Source organism: Thunnus thynnus, chromosome 5 (assembly GCF_963924715.1).
Source record: "Thunnus thynnus chromosome 5, fThuThy2.1, whole genome shotgun sequence".
NCBI classification, from domain to species: Eukaryota; Metazoa; Chordata; class Actinopteri; order Scombriformes; family Scombridae; genus Thunnus; species Thunnus thynnus.
The window spans coordinates 31,533,867-31,553,524 of record NC_089521.1 but is presented as its reverse complement, the minus strand read 5'-3'; the positions used below and the strand labels follow the sequence as shown (position 1 = coordinate 31,553,524).

Sequence of the window (19,658 nt, the reverse complement as noted above, 5' to 3'; positions counted from 1 at the left end):
TCACCCAACAACAGAATAGTGCACTCAGTTCAGACTTAATAGAACTTGAAGCAAAAGCTCCAATATGCGACTTTAATGAAGTATTCTTTATAGAGCTGCAACGATTAGTTGATTCATCAGTTAGTTGCCAACTATTATATCAATCGCCAACTAGTTTGATAATTGATTAATAATTTTTGAGTCATTTTTTAAGAAAAAAATGACTCAATTCTCTGATTCCAGCTTCTCAAATGTGAGTATTTTCTGGTTTCTTTAGTTTTCTATGACAGTAAACTGAATATCGTTGGGTTATGAACAAAACGAAACATTTGACGTCATCTTCTGTTTTGGGAAACAGTGATCAATATTTTTCACCATTTTCTGACATGTTATAGACCAAAAAACTAAACGATTAATCGATAATAAAAATAATCATTAGTTGCAGCTCTAATTCTTTATATGGATCCCGTTAGCCTCCATAAAGTGATTGCTAGTTTTTCGTGGATCCAAACAACTACAGCTAAAATAAAACAAACATTTTTAAAATCACATTGATCAATAAAACAATAAAAATCCAAACAAGACGAGTATAAAGATCAGATAGTAAGTGAAATAACTCTACAAGAAAAGGACAGGTGGAGAGTGGAAGATTCATCATATTTTGTTTTAGTGACTTTGTGAAAGAAAAGCTACGTTTGATGAGATTTATGTTTGTGAGAAGCAGATTCCAGACAGCAGGAGCTCTGTAAAGAACAGCTGACTTGACTTGATGAGTATTATGATTATGAAAAAAAAACAGTATATACTATTTTCTCACAAAAGAAGTGTTGTGCATTATTCCAAGTGACATTTTGTAAGAATAACAGAAGACTAGATCTTAATTTAGCCCCCACAGGTCTCCAAGGTTCATAATGAATAAAAGTCAGCAAAAGAAAATATAATGAAAACAACTGAATAATAATCAAGTAGAATTCAGGGATAGAACAAGAAAACGATGTAGAGACACTGAGTTTCAATTTTTATGATTGTTAAGTTGCTGATTTATATTTTGTTGTATAAGAAAAAGAAAAACAAGTTCTGATTCACAAATCTGTTCTCAGTTTTTGGACTGTTTCTCTAAACTTAGATTTTTGTTGAAATATTGGATCATTTAAACCTTTATTAAAATTTAGATTTAGTTTAGAGGAAACATCACAAAAAGGTTGAGGACCACTGGTTTAATCTGTAACAATGCTGTGTAATTTCTAAGCTTATCATATGTTATTTCCAGTGGTGGAAAGTAACTAAATACATTTACTTAAGTACTGTACTTGAGTACAATTTTGAGGTACTTGTACTTAACTTGAGTATTTCCATTTGATGCTACTTTATACTTCCACTCCACTACATTTCAGAGGGAAATATTGTACTTTCTACTCCACTACATTTATTTGACAGCTTTAGTTACTTAAAATACAACACATTATTAAAGATGAAACCAGTGGTTTCCAATCTTTTTGGCTTTTGACGTCTTACAAAAAGCAGTGTGTAGTCAGGGTCACATTTCACATGTCACATGTTCACATGTCTCCCATTAATCATCTCACGACCCCTCAGATTTATCTGCTGACCCTTTGGAGGGGCCCGACCCCTTGGGAACCACTGGACTAAACTAGCTAACTGTATATAAAGTAGTGTAAACTAGCTCCACTTCCAGCAGCTACAACAGTAACATGCTGCTCTAACACTGATGCTTCACTATTAATAATCTAATGATGTCATATATAATAATATATCAGTCAGAGGGACCAAACCACTACTTTTACTGCAATACTTTAACTACATCAAGCTCATAATAGTTAGTACTTTTACTTAATGCAGGACTTTTACTTGTAATGGAGTATTTTCACCTTGCTATATTGGTACTTTTTACTTGAGTAAAGTATCTGAGTACTGATAGTAGCCTACTTGAATAAATATTCCACTTCCGGTACATGAGGCTCCACTTTTACTTTGAAGGAGATAACCGGAAGCCTCAGCCGTTAACTAGCAACAGTAGCTTGTTAGCCGCAGCCTCCAGCCTGTTGAATAGAGTCAGCGGCGGCAGTTGGTCGCAGTTCCAGTTAAAGAACAAGTGAAAACAGTGCTGAGCTTCTCAGTTTGAGTCATTTCAGTGAGGGAAGTGATCCGTCACACTTACACAAGAACTGTTAACTTTATACATTGTTTTGTATTTTTTTTCTTTTTTTTTCTCTTTACCGCCGAAACTGAAGCGATGTGTTAAGAATGAAAGCTGATGATGAGGAGCTGAAGGCGGTGCTGAGCTGCGTTTCCACACGTTTTTATCATCGTCTCCCTTGAGGACTGCGGACGCTTTTTTTCATCGGCGGAGCGGCAGAAGTGAAGTTTCACAGAGGTGAGTTCAAACACCGCGACCACGAGGCTTAACTTACCTTACATCCTGGCAGCAAGTGGAAATGTTGAGACGCGCCGCATGAATTTCACACGGTCCTGCGCTGTTTACCTGCACAGTCCTCTTAAAACCTGCGGCTAAGTTATTTTAAAACTGAGAGTTCGTGTATGGAAACGTGCTTTGAAAGTCAGAAAACAACTCAAAAATACGGATAATAGGCCTATACAGAGCTATAAATATAACAAAACCTAACTATTTGAGTCCATGTGGAGACTTATAGGTAGTTTAACATTTTTAAATTAACTTACAGGTAATAAAATTACTATTATTAGGTTTACACAGAGTAGACCATTATGAGTCCCTGCAAACACACCTATAAAGAGATTAGTTGGACCTACTGGTAGCTCAAATTAACATTTATGGCCATTAGAAGATCCCTTCTTAATGCCCTTATAATGTAAGTGATGAGGGACAAATTTTTTAAAATGTTTTTTTGAAACTAATGTGAAGCTTCATCCCAATGAGTCAAATCAAGTAGATATCTTTCAATGTTACAGTCTTTTTTAGTGCCAAAGTCCCTCTTTTTGTTACTATACTTCCACCACAGCTCAACAGGGAAACACAAAGAGGGAATTTGATGCTAAAAAAGAGTAAATGTGTCAGATATCCACTTGATATGACTAACTCAGACTGCTGAAGCCTCATATGAGCTTCACATCAACTTTTAAATGTCTGTGTGGACACACTGTGGATTTTGGCCTCCATCACTTCCATTGAAAGCACATTTGAAGGATCTTTTAATATCCAGTATGAACAGGAGGAATGATTACAGCGAGGAAAACCTCTTTCACTGTTCATATGGACACCTGACTGCTGTTTTAAGTCACACTTGAAAAAATTGTGAACCCATCCTTTAAGTTCTTGTAGACAAACCTACAGGTAGGTTAACAGGTAAATAGACATACAGGTAATGTACAGTCTTTACATAAACTTAAAGGTAGTTTAGAGTCTGTAGAGACGCTGACAGGTAGGTTTAGGACTTGTTATTATACCTGCAGGTAATTTTGTTTTTGCAGATTAACCATGTAGGTTAAAGTCTTGGAGACTCCAGGCAGAGCAGAGTAAATAGACCTACATGTAGTTTAATTGTTGTCGATTGATCTACATGTTGTTTAGAGGCTTTAAATAAATAGACTGACAGGTAGTATAAAACTTTAAGATGGACCGACAGGTAGTTTAAATCTTGCAGACAGACCTATGAGTAGATTTAGAGTTTAAATATAGACTTACAGGTAGTTTAGTTTGTACAGAAACCACCTAAACAACCTGTAGTTTAGTTCCTGTAGATGGACCTTGATGTGGTTTAGAGTCTTGTACTTACAGTAGATCTACAGCTAGTTTTGAACAGATTTGCAGATACAGGTAGTTTAAAGATTGTTCTGATCTTGTAAACAGATGTGCAGGTAGTTTAATGATCGCAGATAAAAACCTACAGTTAGGTTTAGATCCTGTAGATAGATCGACAAGTTCAGTTTTTGCAAGTTAACCTACAGTACCGGTAGTACAAGAGTCTTGTTGTGAGACCTAGTTTGTGTAAATATTGAGCTGATTATTTTCATTATTGATTAATCTTTTGATTATTTCTCTGATTAATCGTTTTGCTCTATAAAACATCAAAAAAACTATAAGAAAAATTGTCCAAGGTGACATCAAATGTCTTCCTCTTTGTCTGAAACAGTTTAAAACCCACAGATGTTTAATTTAATATAATGTAAGACAAGTCAGATACATTCTGTGTGTGTCAGCATGTGAATATGTGTTCACTGAAACTATCAATTTGTGCCTGTGAGTCAGAGAGATGAACGATAAGGTTTGTTTTTATAAGTTTGTTTTGTGACTCAAATTCATAGAAATGATCCCAGTTAAGGATAGACTTTCTCTCTCTCTCTCTCTCTCTCTCTCTTTCTCTGACTCTCTCGGTCTTTAATTGCATTAGTCTCTCTGAGTACTTTCTCATGACAGGGGGCTTCTGTTATAGGATTAGCCCACATGCTAACACACACACACAGAAGCACGAGAAACAGTAGCACAACACTCAGTCCGACCCGTTGTTCTGTTGTACATCACTGTAGGTCAACGTTTTCTATGGATATGTGTGTTTTGATTTCTGCTCTCGATGGTAGAAAGCAGCAGTTTTAAAAGTTGTAATTGTGTGAATAAAGTTCGGCTGTGGTTCATCTCTGTGAGATGTTACAGACTACAGCTGGAGGGAAAAACAGTCAGTTTCAGTTGGTTTCAGTTGACCTGACAGGATTCTGATTGTCATGTAAATAATATTTTCATTTCATCTTCTACAAAACCAGTCGGACTGAAGTCTGCTGCTGGAAATGAACCTGTTTTTATATTTATTCTGTAACACTGCAGGTTATTTACTGCTGAAGGCTGCAGTCTGGCTGATAAAGGAAATAAAGTGTCTCGCTTTGTTTTAATTGTTAGATCTAATATTTGTCCTCTAATGAAGCTGCAAGTTAAACACTTTTTGTTTAATTTGTCAGCTGTTTGTTGAATAGAGACAGACTGGATTGAAGTGATCACATTGTGTTCAGAGCTGCAACTAATCATTGTTTTCATTATGGATTAGTCTGTCAGTTATTTTTTTGACTAATTGATTATTTGTTTGGTTCACAAAATGTCACAAAAAGGTGAAAAATATCGATCACTGTTGTCCACAAGTCAAATACATTCAGTTTACTGTCATAGAAAACTAAAGAAACCAGAAAATATTCACATGTGAGAAGCTGGAATCTTCTTCAAAATGACTCAAAACAATTAATCAGTTATCAACATTGTTGCCTATTAATTTAATAGTTGGCAACTAATTGATTAATTGATTAATTGTTGCAGCTCTAATTGTGTTATTTAAGTTAAATAAAAGTAACTTACTTCATTTACTTTGCGGCAACATAAAACACATCAGTGGTTAAAAATGCTTTTATTATGGAAGAACGTCCACCGTATTTCATGTTATTAAAGTCTCCCTTCACTCACAAATATGTTTTTCTTGTTCTTGTTCCTTCAGTTGAATGTTGTTCTTTTCTCTGTGCTGTGGACTCGATATCATAATGCTACAGAGACATTAGGGTCAGCGGTAAATTACAAAAGAGCTGCACAGATCAGAAAGCGGGTTGCACCACCAGAGATGAGTTACAACATAACTCTGAGTAACAACTAAATATTTACACACATGTCTCTACAGTAAATCATAAAACGCCACAGAACTCACTGATGGTAACAGCAGTGAGTTCAGCATCTTTTTTTCATTAATTGCTGCCGTTTTACAACACAGTAATTTATTAATATAATATTTCATTATCGATCGTGCTACGACGCCTTTCTGTGCCTTTCACATCGCTGGTGTGACTCAGCGTATTTCGCCATAACTCTGACATAATGTCAAAACTGTTATTTCGTCACATTCGGTTGATGATTTTAGTTAATTTTGGAATGTTTTAAACCAAAATTCAGGCCAATTTTTACACATTGATCCTTTAATCGGGACATGTTCTGCATTTCTCCAGCTCTATATTTATATTCTGTGGCTCTACTGGAATATCTTCACATGATTTACAGTTTAAAATACTCCTTATTTATCTTATACTGATCCTTTATGCAGCCCCTCAGTTCAGCCTCTGTCTGAAACAGGCTGTTTTAGCTCCTCCCCTCCTGTTCTGATTGGTCAGCTTCAGGAAGCTACATAAACAAACGATAGTAGCAGGATTTCACTTATTTTTTTCTGTTCTTTACTCCGAATGGAAACTTCTCAAATACATCCGTTCGTGTTCGAGCCTGAATCAGATCTGAAATATGAGAGTGAACAACGTGAACAACATCAGCAACGAAGGTTACAGAACGGACGGCTGTTTGAGGAGGAAGTAGAGGTCACGTTGCAAACAGAGCGTTCAGAGCAGGCGAAACGTCGGGCTTTTAACTTTAAGGGAGCATTTTTTAACAAACGTTCATGTTACAGTATATAAATAACAGAAAATCACAGAAAGCAGAATACGTCTCCTTTAACAATTAACAGACGATTGATTGTTAATGAGGAGGAAATTAACGGCATTCTGGGAATTGTAGGAAATGACTTGGTGAGGTAGAGGAGGCAGGTTGAACAGACTGATGGGATGTAACAGCGGAGGAGGATCTGACGGAGGGTGAGGAGAGGTGGGGGGGGGGCGGTTGACCTTTTTGTGATGACTGGTTTTGGTGTGTAACCAGATGGGTCGCCATGGTGACAGTTACACACACGGTGATGCCTGATGCCTTTTTTTTTTTTTTTGCAGAGCAGAAGGTGAGACAGTTGTTTTTTTTTTTCTTCCCGAGTGAATCATCTTCTCAAACGTAGATGCTCTTTAGATCGGAGAGGGACAGATACTGAGACGCTCTGCAGAGTTTTACACCGAGAGGCTTTTTAATTCGTCTGTGTGTGTGTGTGTGAGTGTGAGTGTGTGTTAACTCCACCAAATGCTGTGAATGCTACATGTGGTGAACTGTGCACACATGGTCTCATTCCCACACACAACCTGTAGTTCCTGGCACAGTCTGCACACACACACACTCACAGTCTTTGAAGCCTTTCAGATTGTCACCCTCCCACTCTCATCTGGCTGACGAGCTGCTAGACTCTGCACCTTTTTTCACTTTCAGACTGTTCAGATTTTTTGTTTTGTTTCAGTTCACCTGATTTTTTTTATGTACATTTTAAATTTGCGCATAAATATTGCCAAAAAAAAAAAAAGTGTTTCCTTTTTGATTGAGGTGTAAAAGTTGAACAGACCCGGTGAATAAATGATGATAAAGCTTCATGAATCATGTAACTTAAATGTCACTCAAGCTTCCGCTGAAGAGATGAAAACATCAGATCTGTGCGGAGCGATGACGAGGAGACTGTAACCTTCCTCAAATCAATAGATGAAACAAACAGAAATGTCATATTTCACGTGGTTTCCCATCGTTTGAGCTTTGATTGCTGCTCTTTTAATGACGTCATCTCGTCGTGTCTTCTTCTTCTGCGACGCTTTTAATGGCACCGACTTGGAGAATTAGCGCCACCTGCTGTTTATCTCCATGAACCGACTCCTGATATTCAAAGTAGTGGATGGAAACAAGCATTCACAACAATATCTTACAGGATCTGCTACAAGATGTAGATGTAAATACACCTAATGTGACAATTTTGCCAGCAAATGTGCACATTTGTTGGATGAACTTATGTCTCTGAACTCCAGGAGGCCTGAAAACCTCAACAAATTGTCATCAGGTTATAACTTGATCTTGAGGAGAGTCAAAGTTTGTGTTTTTATGTTGCATTTTCCTTAATTACTGTGTTAAATCACATGACGACACAGCTCATCCAGGGCCATGTAAACTGCAAAAAACTCCATCAAGTTATTTCTGACTATATTTGAGTCCTAAAATCAATTCTTAGTTAAAAACAAGTGAGGGAAAAAAACCTCCCAGAGTAAATATGTGTAAAAATATTTCAACCTTGTTTCAAGAATCGTTCCATGTTGTTTCATTATAATCAAGAGAAATTAAAGTTGATTGTAGAAAATGGTTGAAACATGTTTATTTACTGGAAACGGGTTGAAATCTTCTCATTGCACAAACAGATTCTTTTCACTTGTTATAAGAAAACAGAACTGGATTTCAGAATAAAATGAGCTGTGATTGAGTGGTTAGTGGTTTAAACTGATTACAAACAAACAACAAAAAATGAAAGAAATGGTGAAAAATATCAGAGATTAAACACAAATTTTGCTTTTCCCTGTGACCATGATGGATCATTTTACCTTCAAGTTACCAAGAGAAACCACAAGTAACCAGACTGCACAGAACTTTCTCAGTTTAATACTTTAACTAATCTTCTTTTCTGGTTTCTATCCCTGTTGGTAGTAGAAACGAGGAAGAGTCCAAGTTTTTTTTTTGTCTCCGTTGTTCCTCTCCGCCGCAGGTTGCCAAGCGAGAGAGAAATCAGTATTTATTGACCTCCTCTGGTTTTGGCAGGACGCAGACAAATAAACAATAGCGTGTTTGTGTTGATGCTCAGCACGAGGCCTCCCATTGGCTGTGATGTGAGGAGTCGGCACAGCGAGGGGCCTGTGGGACACACACTGGGCTGTGGAGATCCCATCAGCCACCTGGGTGTCCTGGACGGAGACCCTGCCGGGGGGACGGGAGCGGCTCTACTGATGGAGCAGAAAACAACGCTGCAGGCTGCGACTCAAGAGTCTGGACTTTTCATTTAAATGATCTGTAAAAACGTTTAGCTCCTCTGATATCGGCATCTGTCTTATTACAGATATAATTTTTTAAAAAGATGACTGCTGGAGCGTTTCTGCTGTTATGTTCTTCCAGCTAAAGCCAAATCTCCAGGTTTGCAGTCAGTCCATCCAACACTTTGGTGCAGGATATTTCAACATCTACTGACCAGACTTCCCCACAGAGGATGAAAGAGTTTCATTTCAGACACAGTCGAGTTTTCATCCAAATGTGACACAAACCAATTTTCCAGAAAACGATCAAAAGAAAAAGTTGTTTCCATCCACCGCTGTTGTTTGAACATTAGGAGATAAACAGCCGGTGGCGCTGATTCTCCAAGTCGGTGCCATTAAACTGTCGTAGAAGAAGAAGACACAACGAGATGACGTCATTAAAAGAGCAGCAGATGAAGGTCAAATGATGGAAAACATGATGGAAATATGATAATTCTGTTTGTTTCATGTATTAATTTGAGGAAGGTTACCGTCTCCCCATCGTTCCACACAGATCTGATGTTTTCGCCTCGTCAGTGGAAGCTTGAGTGACGTTTTAAGTCACATCCTTCATCTACGTCATCATTTATTCACTGAGTCTGTTTTCATTTTCTTTTTTTATACACAAACCAACTTTTACACCTCAGACAACACCAAACACTTTTTACAGACACTTCAAGGTTTTTTTTTTTTAATGCACAAATTGAAAATGCAATTAAAAACAGTTCAATGGAAACGCATCTAGTGACCTTTTCTCTAGCGCCACCCTCAGGACAAATATTACACATTAACCCTACAACTCTTAAGATCTCTCTCTCTGCAGCATTTCTAACGGCAAAATTTCAGACCGAAATCTATTAATTTCAATGAAATTGCTGCGATAAACAATAAAATACTCGCTGAGATCTTGTGTTGCCAATTTGTGCCACGTATGAAGTTTATAGACAAAGTTCAGTAACAGAGACCACGCCGGGTACACGTCCCACATCCGCACAACAACCCTAACCCCTCTCTTTCCATCAACCATTCTCTCTCCTCCGTTTTAACACAGGAACAGGGGGGCGGTCTATCCTCCGGCGATGGACCGGAGAGACAGTCTCAACCTTCTCCCCCCCCCCCGTTCCCTCCTACCTCCCCGACAGCGGGGAGGTAGGAGGGAACCGTACATCCATCGTCGACCCTCAACCCTCCGTTCTATGTTCTTCAACTCTCACACCTCACCCCTTCCATCCCTCTGTCCCTAATCCCTTCATCAGGTTCTCCAACCCATCCATCAACATATCAGCTCTCTTTCATTATCTCAGTTAAACTATTGAAATCTAACGTTCTTGGCGTGGTCTCAGTTGGTGAAATCAAAACCAAAACTGCCTCTAGACGTGTCAACAATAAATGGAGACAAGTCAAGAGTTCAAAATAGAAGAAGCTACTGTGCCTTTCTATCTGTGTCGCACCATACAGTTTTATATAACATCGCTCTGCCCGAATACAGACTGAGACAAGGATGTGTCTGTTCAGAAAATGTTCCCACTCGAGCAAAAAACTCCTGAGCCGAGACGAGAAGCAAAAAGGAGAGGAGTCTTTGTCTTGTTTGACAGATGTGGAGATCTTTTCTCTCTCTGCTCAGTGCAGAAACTTTCACCTGCTGCTTGGATTCAACAGGGAGGCATCTTCCCTTCCTGCAGCTGTACAACTATTTGTTTCTGTGAATGCTTGAGGCTTCTTTTGATCTACGAGTTTGTGGCTGAACCTCGAGCGAAGATGTGAACTTGTTGCATTAACCTGTGGGAGGAGGTGGGGGGAGTCCACATAAAATCTTCTTTAAAACACAACCCGGTGTTTCGTCGTCTCTGGCGGATCAAATGTCAGTGAAAATGTCAAGAGAAAGTGTGATATGTAGAGAGAAAACCATATATTTCCTGTAACTTCAACATACAATTTAAGTAATTTGCTTTCCTGCCATTGAAACCACAACAAATCTCTCCATCACTCTGTAATTTTCAGCGACTCCGGCTTCTCACCAGCTTTTACTGAATGAAACTGTGAATCTAACTCAAGTTCAAGAGGTCTTAGTCGCTGTTGTTTTTTTTTTTTAGGTGCACACATGCACATACAGTCAAGAAAACGTGACTGAAAGTTTCACACCCTGACAAAATTACACCTGTGGTCATGTCTGTTTGAAGAGGGGGGGGGGGAAACTGACTCCAGTTCAAAGAAATGCAGTTGCAGGCAAAAGAAACTCATAGAAATAATAGCAGAGTGTGAAATATATCAGAATAGAAGAAGAACTGAGAACAGGGCTGGGCTGGTGTGTCCCAGCGAGTCAGAATGAGACCTCCGCACTGTAAACAGCTCGGGTCAGCGGCGTTCGACAGGAAGCCGTGGTTTTGAGGAAGCTATGTTTCTGTGTTTCTAAATGAATCAGATGCTGCTCCGCCTGCTGTCAACAGGAAGTAAAACCTGCACAAAAATGCTGTCAGGAGTTTACTCAGCTGAGCATCAGCATATTCAGAAATGCTTCATCCAGTTTTTTTAGCCATGCTAGCTGCTGGACTCTATGGATGACAACGCTGATCCACCACCGTTGGTCCAGACTGAAATATCTCAACAAATATCGAATGGATTGACATGAAATGTTGTGAAGACGTTCATGTTCCCCAAAGGATGAATCCGACTGACTTTTTCTTTTGCGCCACCATGAAGTTCATATTAGTCCAATACTTTATTTTATAAACAAATATCTGCAGAGCTGACACTCTCATCAGCCTCATCTGTACTTTGTGTTCAGTGCTTAGCAAATGTCAGTATGCTAACACAAGATGGTGAACATACTAGCTTGTGTTTATGTAGCTCATTTAGTGCAAAAAATGCATTTAAAAGTTGATGTGAAGCTTATATGAGGCTTCATCAGTCTGAGTTAGTCATATCAAGTGGATATCTGACACATTTACAGTCTCTTTAGCATCAAATTCCCTCTTTGTGTTTGTGGAAGAATAGTAATAAAAAGAGGGACTTTGGCACTAAAAAGACTGACAGTGAAAGATATCTGTACCCTTTGTCCCCCATCGCTTCCATTGTCAGTGCATTATGAAGGGATCTTCTAATCAGTATGAACAGGAGGAATGATTACAGCAAGAAAAACATGTTTTAATATTCATTTGGGCTCCTGAGTGACACAGCACACCTGGGGCCACATAAACGAAAAAAATCTCCATCTTATCAAGTCATTTCTATCTATAATTGATATATATATATATATATATATCTAACAAGTGAAAGAATCTGCCAGAGTGTGAATGAACTGAAAGCATGTCGCTGCAGAAAGTAGTTGAAATATCCACTGAAGACTTAAAATGAATGATAAGAACATTTTGTGACGACATATTAAAAGCATTTAATAAAAACAAACTGTTGCATGTAGCTCATAGTACAGGCTCACCGAGCCGCTAGCATGACTGTTAGCCTGTTAGCCGTGTTCGATTTTAATGATCAAAGAGTTTTTTTTGCTGTCGTCAATACATCTGGTCCGTGAGAAAATACCTTCACACTTCTGTTTTCCTGATAATCTGCGGTCACAGAACACGTAAACATAAACCTGCTACGCTGTTATCACGCTTACATCATTATAACTTACCAGTAATCAGAAAAAAACAAACCACAAGTGTTTGAGGTGGAAACCACACGCTTAACACTCATACAATAAGTGTACAATCCAAGATCTTTTTATTGACACTGAGAAGAGGAACATGTTCTACTCAAAGCCGCAAAAGACTTAAATAAACGCTTAAGTACACAAACACAGCTTGTGTTCTAATAAGTGAAAGTGTGAACAACAGGCTCGACACATCAATCAATCATGATTATGGTGCTAATGTCATGTAAAACAAATCATAAGCACATCAGGAACAAAATATTTTATTTAAAAAGTGTTGGTTAATCATCTCCAGGGTGTTTTTGATTATCTGAGTTGGTCCATCCTGCTCACCTGTATGTCATGGCTAATTAATAAAGACTGTGTTTGTGTATTTAAGCTTTTGGGTTTAGTTTTTTTTACAGGACAAGTGTTTTTTTTTTCTGATATACTTTAAAGGATGTAACAAATAAATATAGTAAACATGCAAGCAGAAAATTAAGAAATTAAATTAAGAAAAATGACTTAATAATGTGGGAATTCTTTTAAAAAATTCTTTTAAAAATGTGTTTTTCGATAGAATGTTTACCCATTAAAACAGTGTTTATATCATATTTTTCCCTCAACATATCAATAATTAACTGATACACATGAGAAAAGCAGGTGTAGGTTTCTGATCAGGAGTATCAATATGCTGATGATGCACTTCTATTTGTTTCCTCTTTCCTCAGCAGCCAGAGTGCACGATGGGATCTTTCCGGCGTCCCAGGCCTCGGTTTATGAGTTCTCCGGTTCTGTCGGACCTCGCCAGGTTCCACGCCAGCTCACCCTCTCTACAGATCTCCAACACCAGCGTGTGGAACAGGTCAGCTGCATACCGGTGGAAAACCCTTCTCTACGTTATCCAGAATACTTTCTGACAACCTCTAACCGTCCTCACCTGTTACTCAGCAAATATTTGAACACGCAAACGTTTGTTAGTCAAGACTCAAGTAAAGTTCACACAGACACCAAATAAATCAGGCTGAAATACAGGAAAATGTGGACAAAACGTAGATGAAGATGACCCCAATTTTTCCATTTAATGTAAAGAATCCAGTGTCTACATACAGGTCAAACAATGTAAACAGATTTAAAGTTTTTAAAGTGCCACCATGACAAATATAAATCTATATCCATACCTGGATGCATCAAAAACGTCCATAATTGTACCAAAAACCCATTACAGAACCTAACAACACAGAGTGATGTGTGGCCTCTGAGATATATAAAGTAACTTCAGGCAAACAGACGTAGTTTCGTCTACTCCTAACGGGATGTTGTAAAATCTGTTTGCTTGCTTTCATACTTGTTTGGAAAGTTGAGGTTTGAGTGGAGGATAGATTTACATAATGGTTCCTATTTTAACATGTTTACATGGTAGCAGATTAAAGGACAAGTTCACAATTCTTCAAGTGTCTTAAACAAACAGTCAGGAGCCCAAATGAAAATTGAAACATGTTTTTCTTGCTGTAATCATTCCTCCTGTTCATACTGACCATTAGAAGATCCCTTCATAATGACCTTACAATGGAAGCGATGGGGAACAAAACCCACAGTCCTCCTTCTGTGCAAAAATGTGTTTAAAAGTTTATCTGATGCTAATACGAAGCTTCAGCGTCCAAATGATGCAAATCAAGTAGATATCTTTCAACGTTACAGAAGCGAGAGAAGCTGAGATGTCATAGAAAAACGTCTGACAGGATATCTGACATCTGTATCGACTCTCAGTATGAATTTCAGATATTATCAGTTAGCCAGTAAGCTTCTTTTAATTTCTGATCCCATAATGCCAAAACACAAAGCACAGATATTATCTCTGTATATGTATTTCTCTCTGTGTGTGTGTGTGTGTGTGTGTGTGTGTGTGTGTGTGTGTGTTATGAGTCCAAACATCAGCTAAAAAAAAAAAAAATGGAAGAAATGCTAACTCATGTTTTCCAGACTGCACAGAGAACCGGTTGTGTTGAAGGTCAGGAGTCATACACTGACTTGCTTCACATTAGTTTCTGATCAGTTTAGACTGGTTTTAATGGTGACTTTGATCTATGTTGGTTTCCTCTGCTAAAATAAACTCTACCTCTCTATGTTGAGCAGAGATTCATCTGTGTTTTTACCTGTATTTGTAATAATTTAAAGGGCTGCCTGTTAGTTACAGCCCCAGAAAGAAAGAAGAAAGCCTGTCTGTGTTTTATGATTTAGAGCTGCAACGATTAGTTGAATGACAGAGAATTAATTGGCAGCTCTTGTGATAATAGATTCATTGTTTTTAATCTTTTTTTTTAAGCAACATTTGCTGGTTGCACTCAAATGTGATGATATCATATTTGTCTTTGTCACACATGATAACAAACTGAATATATTAAAGTGTTGGACTGTGTGTCAGACAAAACAAGACGTTTGCAGGACGTTTGGGGACTTTTAACAGGCATTTATCACTATGTCCTGACATCTTATAGGCAACATTATAACCTGTAACCACTGGCAGGTCTGTGTATTGCATCTTGTGCGTCCTCAAACAACCAAAAACCTGCTCCATAGCGCTAATAGAGGACCAAAAATTATAGACAAAAATTCCACACTTTAAAGTTAATTTTTGCACAGCAGACGAGCATCTGCGCTGCTCAGAAGCCCTTCAGGTGTGTCCCGAGAGTAAAGATGAAGCATGTATTTGCTCCGTTAAGCTACAGATATTAAATAAAGGTTTTAATCATCCGTACCCTCGTACATGTTTCAGCTCAATCTCTCTCTCTTTACGGCGCGTTGAGGTTATTCCGGCTCTGGCAGTTGAAGCTCACGGCTCCTCTGAGACGGTGGTCTGTTTCCTGCTCTCCACAGCGCCGGGCAGGATGTTTAGTAGGAAGTGGAGGTGGCAGCGGGGCCACTTCCTGTCAACCAGCTCAGCCACATATGAGGAGCATCACACACACACACACACACAGACCAGACACTCCTCCAAAATAACCGTCAGGAACCAGGAAAAAAAACCAGTTTATTTTATTGTCGAAGCTGAAGTTTTGTTTTCCCATGGGCATGAAACTCGAACTTTGAAATTATTTTCATTGGATCACAAAAAAAGTGAGTCCTGTATTTATGTAAAATTCTTTTTATGTATGTTATTTAGAGTGCCAGCTTCTTATTTTTTAGATTTTTTGTAGAGTACTTGCGTCCATCTTTTAAACACAGTAATCGTTTGATTAGTCTTCCTGTGCTTTAGGGTAAAAAAAAAGTAATTTCTTTACTTATAAGAACAATGCACCTTAATCACTATTTCTGTAAATGTGCCAGTGTCAGCCAGCACATTTACACACCGACCAATCACAGTGGAGGAAGTGAGAGTTTAAAGTTGAGGAAACAACATCGGCAGAAAGACTAATAAGATAAATGATAAGATCTTATTACGCTCTCACGTATAGAGCAGTGGAGCGTTCAAGTTCATTCTTGGGCTTGTAAACAGTAGTTTGATAAAAAAAATTCTTTCTTTCTTTTCAGAGCTTTCAACCACAGCTCGGTGTAAGGAGTTGGCTCAAACTGAGCAAAACTAGCCGAGCAGATGATGAAAATGTAACCTAATGATATTTATTATATAGACTTATTATAATATAACACAGTTTTATCTAATAATGGAGAATTAGGGGAGGAGAGGCGCTTGTTTTGTGTGTGTGTGTGTGTGTGTGTGTGTGTGTGTGTGTGTGTGTGCATCCACATTACCACTCAATGATAATTTAATAATCACAGCATTTAGTGCAGACTTGATGTTCACTGGTTGATGGTTCACACAACTCAAGCAAGTTTCACGATTCTGCTAAGTGATTCACATGGTACCAAAATAAATGAAAAACAATCGCTGCCTTTAACTGAAGGAAAAATGCATCAGAAAAATCTCTGAAACTGAAGCTTTTCAAAAGTCTCAGCAAAAAAACATAATATGCAGAGTTTAAACCTGCAAACTCACACACAAACTAACTATTAGATCATATTTCTCCCTGCAGGCATGTAGCCTGTATGATTTCAGACGACAGGTTGACCTCTGACCTCACCTGTATTCCTTTGCTTGTCCCTCAGCGTCCAATCAGCTGTGATCAAGGTGTTCCAGGGCGGAGCGCTGCAGACTAACGAGCTGTTCACACTTAACGAGAGCATCAGGTGACGAAAACTTCTCTTTTTCTCTTCATTTAGATACAATACGATATGTTTCAGCCTCAAAAACCTACATGTACTAATGCAGATACACCTGAATCTACAACCAATGAAATGTTATGAATTATATGAACTGTGTTAACACCTGCCAGCTGCTGTTGTTGTTGATATTTCTAGAAATACAGTTGAATTTTTAAACTTATCCCTGTTGTTAGATGCATCCTGAGGCGGATACAAGACGGCGGGTTTACTGAGTTACCTTGATGATCCTTCTGTGTTCCAGATTTTAAGGAGTTCAAATTTAACTCAGAAAGATTTACCAGATAATTCAGTAAACCTGCTTCTGGGAACAGCCTCCTGGTTGACCCTCCGTGTGTGTGTGTGTGTGTGTGTGTGTGTGTGTGTGTGCGCTGGAAGTGATGAGTTCAGAAAGGAAGTCTGACAGCCGCCATGTTTCCTCTCTTCCTCCTCCTTTGTGTCCTTGCAGGTGGCTCCTTAAAACTGAGATGGGCTCCTTCATCACTGAGTACTTCCAGGTATTTTCACTCTTTATTTCCTCTTTTCATTGAACAAAACCTGACGGTGGAACCGAGGTCACGTCAACAGCAGCGGCTTCATAAACAAAAACCGGGATCTGGAAGTTTATTTTCAATGATGAGAGGAAACATTAGCTGTAACAAACACAGTCAAGGAAGAAGACTTTCTCACTGGAGTCTGATGATACTGGATGGTTTAGGAAGGTGAAAATATCAGTATTCAAGAGTAAAAAAATAATCTTATATTGGACAATATCTGTTTTAACACAATCAAACATTTTAGTCAAGGATCTCTCCGATGAGGTCAATATTTTGCCAGATATTTTACAGTGGAGCAATAAACTTTAGTGTGAAAGCAGACTGTGAGTAGAAGATAATGATGATAATAATAACTTTGTTTGCATAGCACCTTTGCAGCTCAAAAAGCTTTACATTAAACTATAAAAAACACAAAACAAATTCAAGCAAACAAATTAGATGGTGGCAAATACAGTAAAACATGATATAACAGGAATAAAACTTCAAATAAAATGAAAAGAAATCAGTAAACTTTCAGTAATCGCAACAACTTCTGAACATAAAAATATAAAAATGTGAATTTAAACAAGAGTCTACAACCATGCTAGCACCTCTGTGAGGAGACTCAGTGGTGCTTTCAACAGGCTAACCATGCTAACAAACTGAGGCTCAGCAGGATTAATGTTTACTTTGTTCATTATCTTAGTTTAACATGTTAACATGCTAATATTTGCTAACTGGCAGGAAACACAGTGTACAGCTGGGGCTGCTGGGAATGTCATGAATGTAGTTTTCAGGTATTTGCTCATAAACCAAAGAATTGGACAAATTTAACTTTGACCTGTTAATGGAGCTTAATGAAAAGTCAGAGGGTCAAATTATTACAATTCATCCTGAGAGGAACATGAACGTTTGAATCACATTTCACAGCAATCTGTCAAATAGTTGATGAGATATTTCAGTCTGGATCAATGCGGTTGACCAACAGATCATGTTGCTAGCATGGCTAATAATCAATACACATGTATAACAATTATATATTTAAACATTATATAAAAATGCTGTATAAAAAATATAAAAAAGCCACAAATTAGTGTACAAGATACACATCCTAATAATATATGAAGTGCTTTTCTATTAAATGTGTGGGCGCCTTTTTTCTTGATACATTTTATACATTAAATATTTGTACATATTTGTTTTTCTTATATGATTTTTTATATAAAATATTACACAAAAAAGGCAGAAAAAAACAGCATATGCAATGTTAAAATAATGCAATCTCTTTTTGCATATTTGCCAACTTAAACATTGATACAGAACCAATATCGACCTGCTGATAAATTGATCCAGCTCTCTGCGATCACCAATCAAATACACTTTTTTTCTTTAAATGCATAATGTATTCATGCTCCAGCTGTCAATCAACCTGTTAAAACAGCAGCCTGGTCATGTGACTGCAGACTAGATGTTCCATCGTTTGAAAACAGGACACTGATGTTCTGTCTTCTTGCATCTCGTGATCTGACTGCTGCATTATCTGTGAGAGCTGATTTCACACCCGGCCATGTTTAATTTCACACTGATAACCGGTTACCGCATGCAAACACTGTGGGGAGATATACAGCAGGTCTTTGATATAAGCAGCAGGTGTTGGTCTAATATTAAACTCTTGACACATCAGATAGAAAACTACAGCACTGGAATGGGAAGCCCCTTGAGTCATAGTTAGAATTTATAAATACGTCCAGACTGACGAGGCGTCTGCAGTCTGAACTGATGGCGTGATGTGGAGCTCGCAGTAGACAAACTGTGAAGATGTTTATCTGTCTCTTTCATGAGAAGTTTCTTCTCACCAGCAGCTGAACAACTTGCTGCACAAGAGCACGAGTATCAACTTGTTTGTGTCTCTGCTCCTGTATTAAAGATTGATTTTTAACACTGCATACTGTAAATGTGCACTACCGCTGCAGCTCCGTCTGGGTGGTCATGTGACACCACGTGAAAACTGGTGATGATCGGTGATGACTTTACAAGGAGTCAACAGTCAGACTGGTTCATATTTGGGCATTTTGACCAGTGAGTTTTCAGAGTTAAGCAGCCAGAACACCTGAACTGTTGGACCTTTAGTTTGTCAGTGTGTTTCCAGGATGTTAACGTTGTCCCTGGAAAACCTTCAGTTCTTTTTATGCAGCTTTACAGTTGAATGAAAGTTCTACAAAGTCATTAAAATTGATTAGTATGTCCTCAACAATCCACAATGTTCTGTTTAAGTAATTAAATCAGGCAGAATTATGAGTTTTAATTGTGGTCACAAGCCCACAAAGTTCTGTTTTGTCTTATGCTTCCATAACAGCTGAAAGACGAGAGATGAGGAAGTAAAAGTTGAAATATTATTGGATCCAGTGTACATAAAGTGTTTCCATCTACCTGTATTTATCAAGCGCTAACTACCATGACTCGAGGCTGAAGTACCTTAAAGTGCCACCGACGGCTTCAGACCCTCTAACAAGTCTGCTGGTGGTCATTTTGGAAATTGTTGCCTCATTAATAAGATTTGAAGACTTATAGTAGCTTTGATGTCTGCTGTGTGGGCCTTGATTGACAGCTGTGAT

General features: G+C 38.2%; 1 protein-coding gene across 3 annotated transcripts in view; it reads left to right on the top strand.

Annotated features, from left to right (window-relative positions):
- The first annotated feature begins 2,015 nt into the window (after window positions 1–2,015).
- Window positions 2,016–19,658, top strand: part of prr5l (proline rich 5 like) — a 29,823-nt gene continuing 12,180 nt past the window's right edge. Inside the window, exons 1-4 of one of the 3 annotated variants that reach the window (XM_067590717.1) lie at window positions 2,016–2,374; window positions 13,045–13,175; window positions 16,415–16,495; window positions 16,977–17,025. In XM_067590717.1, the coding sequence (XP_067446818.1) occupies window positions 13,057–13,175; window positions 16,415–16,495; window positions 16,977–17,025 (249 nt within the window). In that variant the 5' untranslated portion in view covers window positions 2,016–2,374; window positions 13,045–13,056. Of the gene's footprint in view, window positions 2,375–13,041; window positions 13,176–16,414; window positions 16,496–16,976; window positions 17,026–19,658 lie in introns of all 3 variants that reach the window. The other 2 variants (XM_067590716.1, XM_067590718.1) reach the window with 2 other exon arrangements.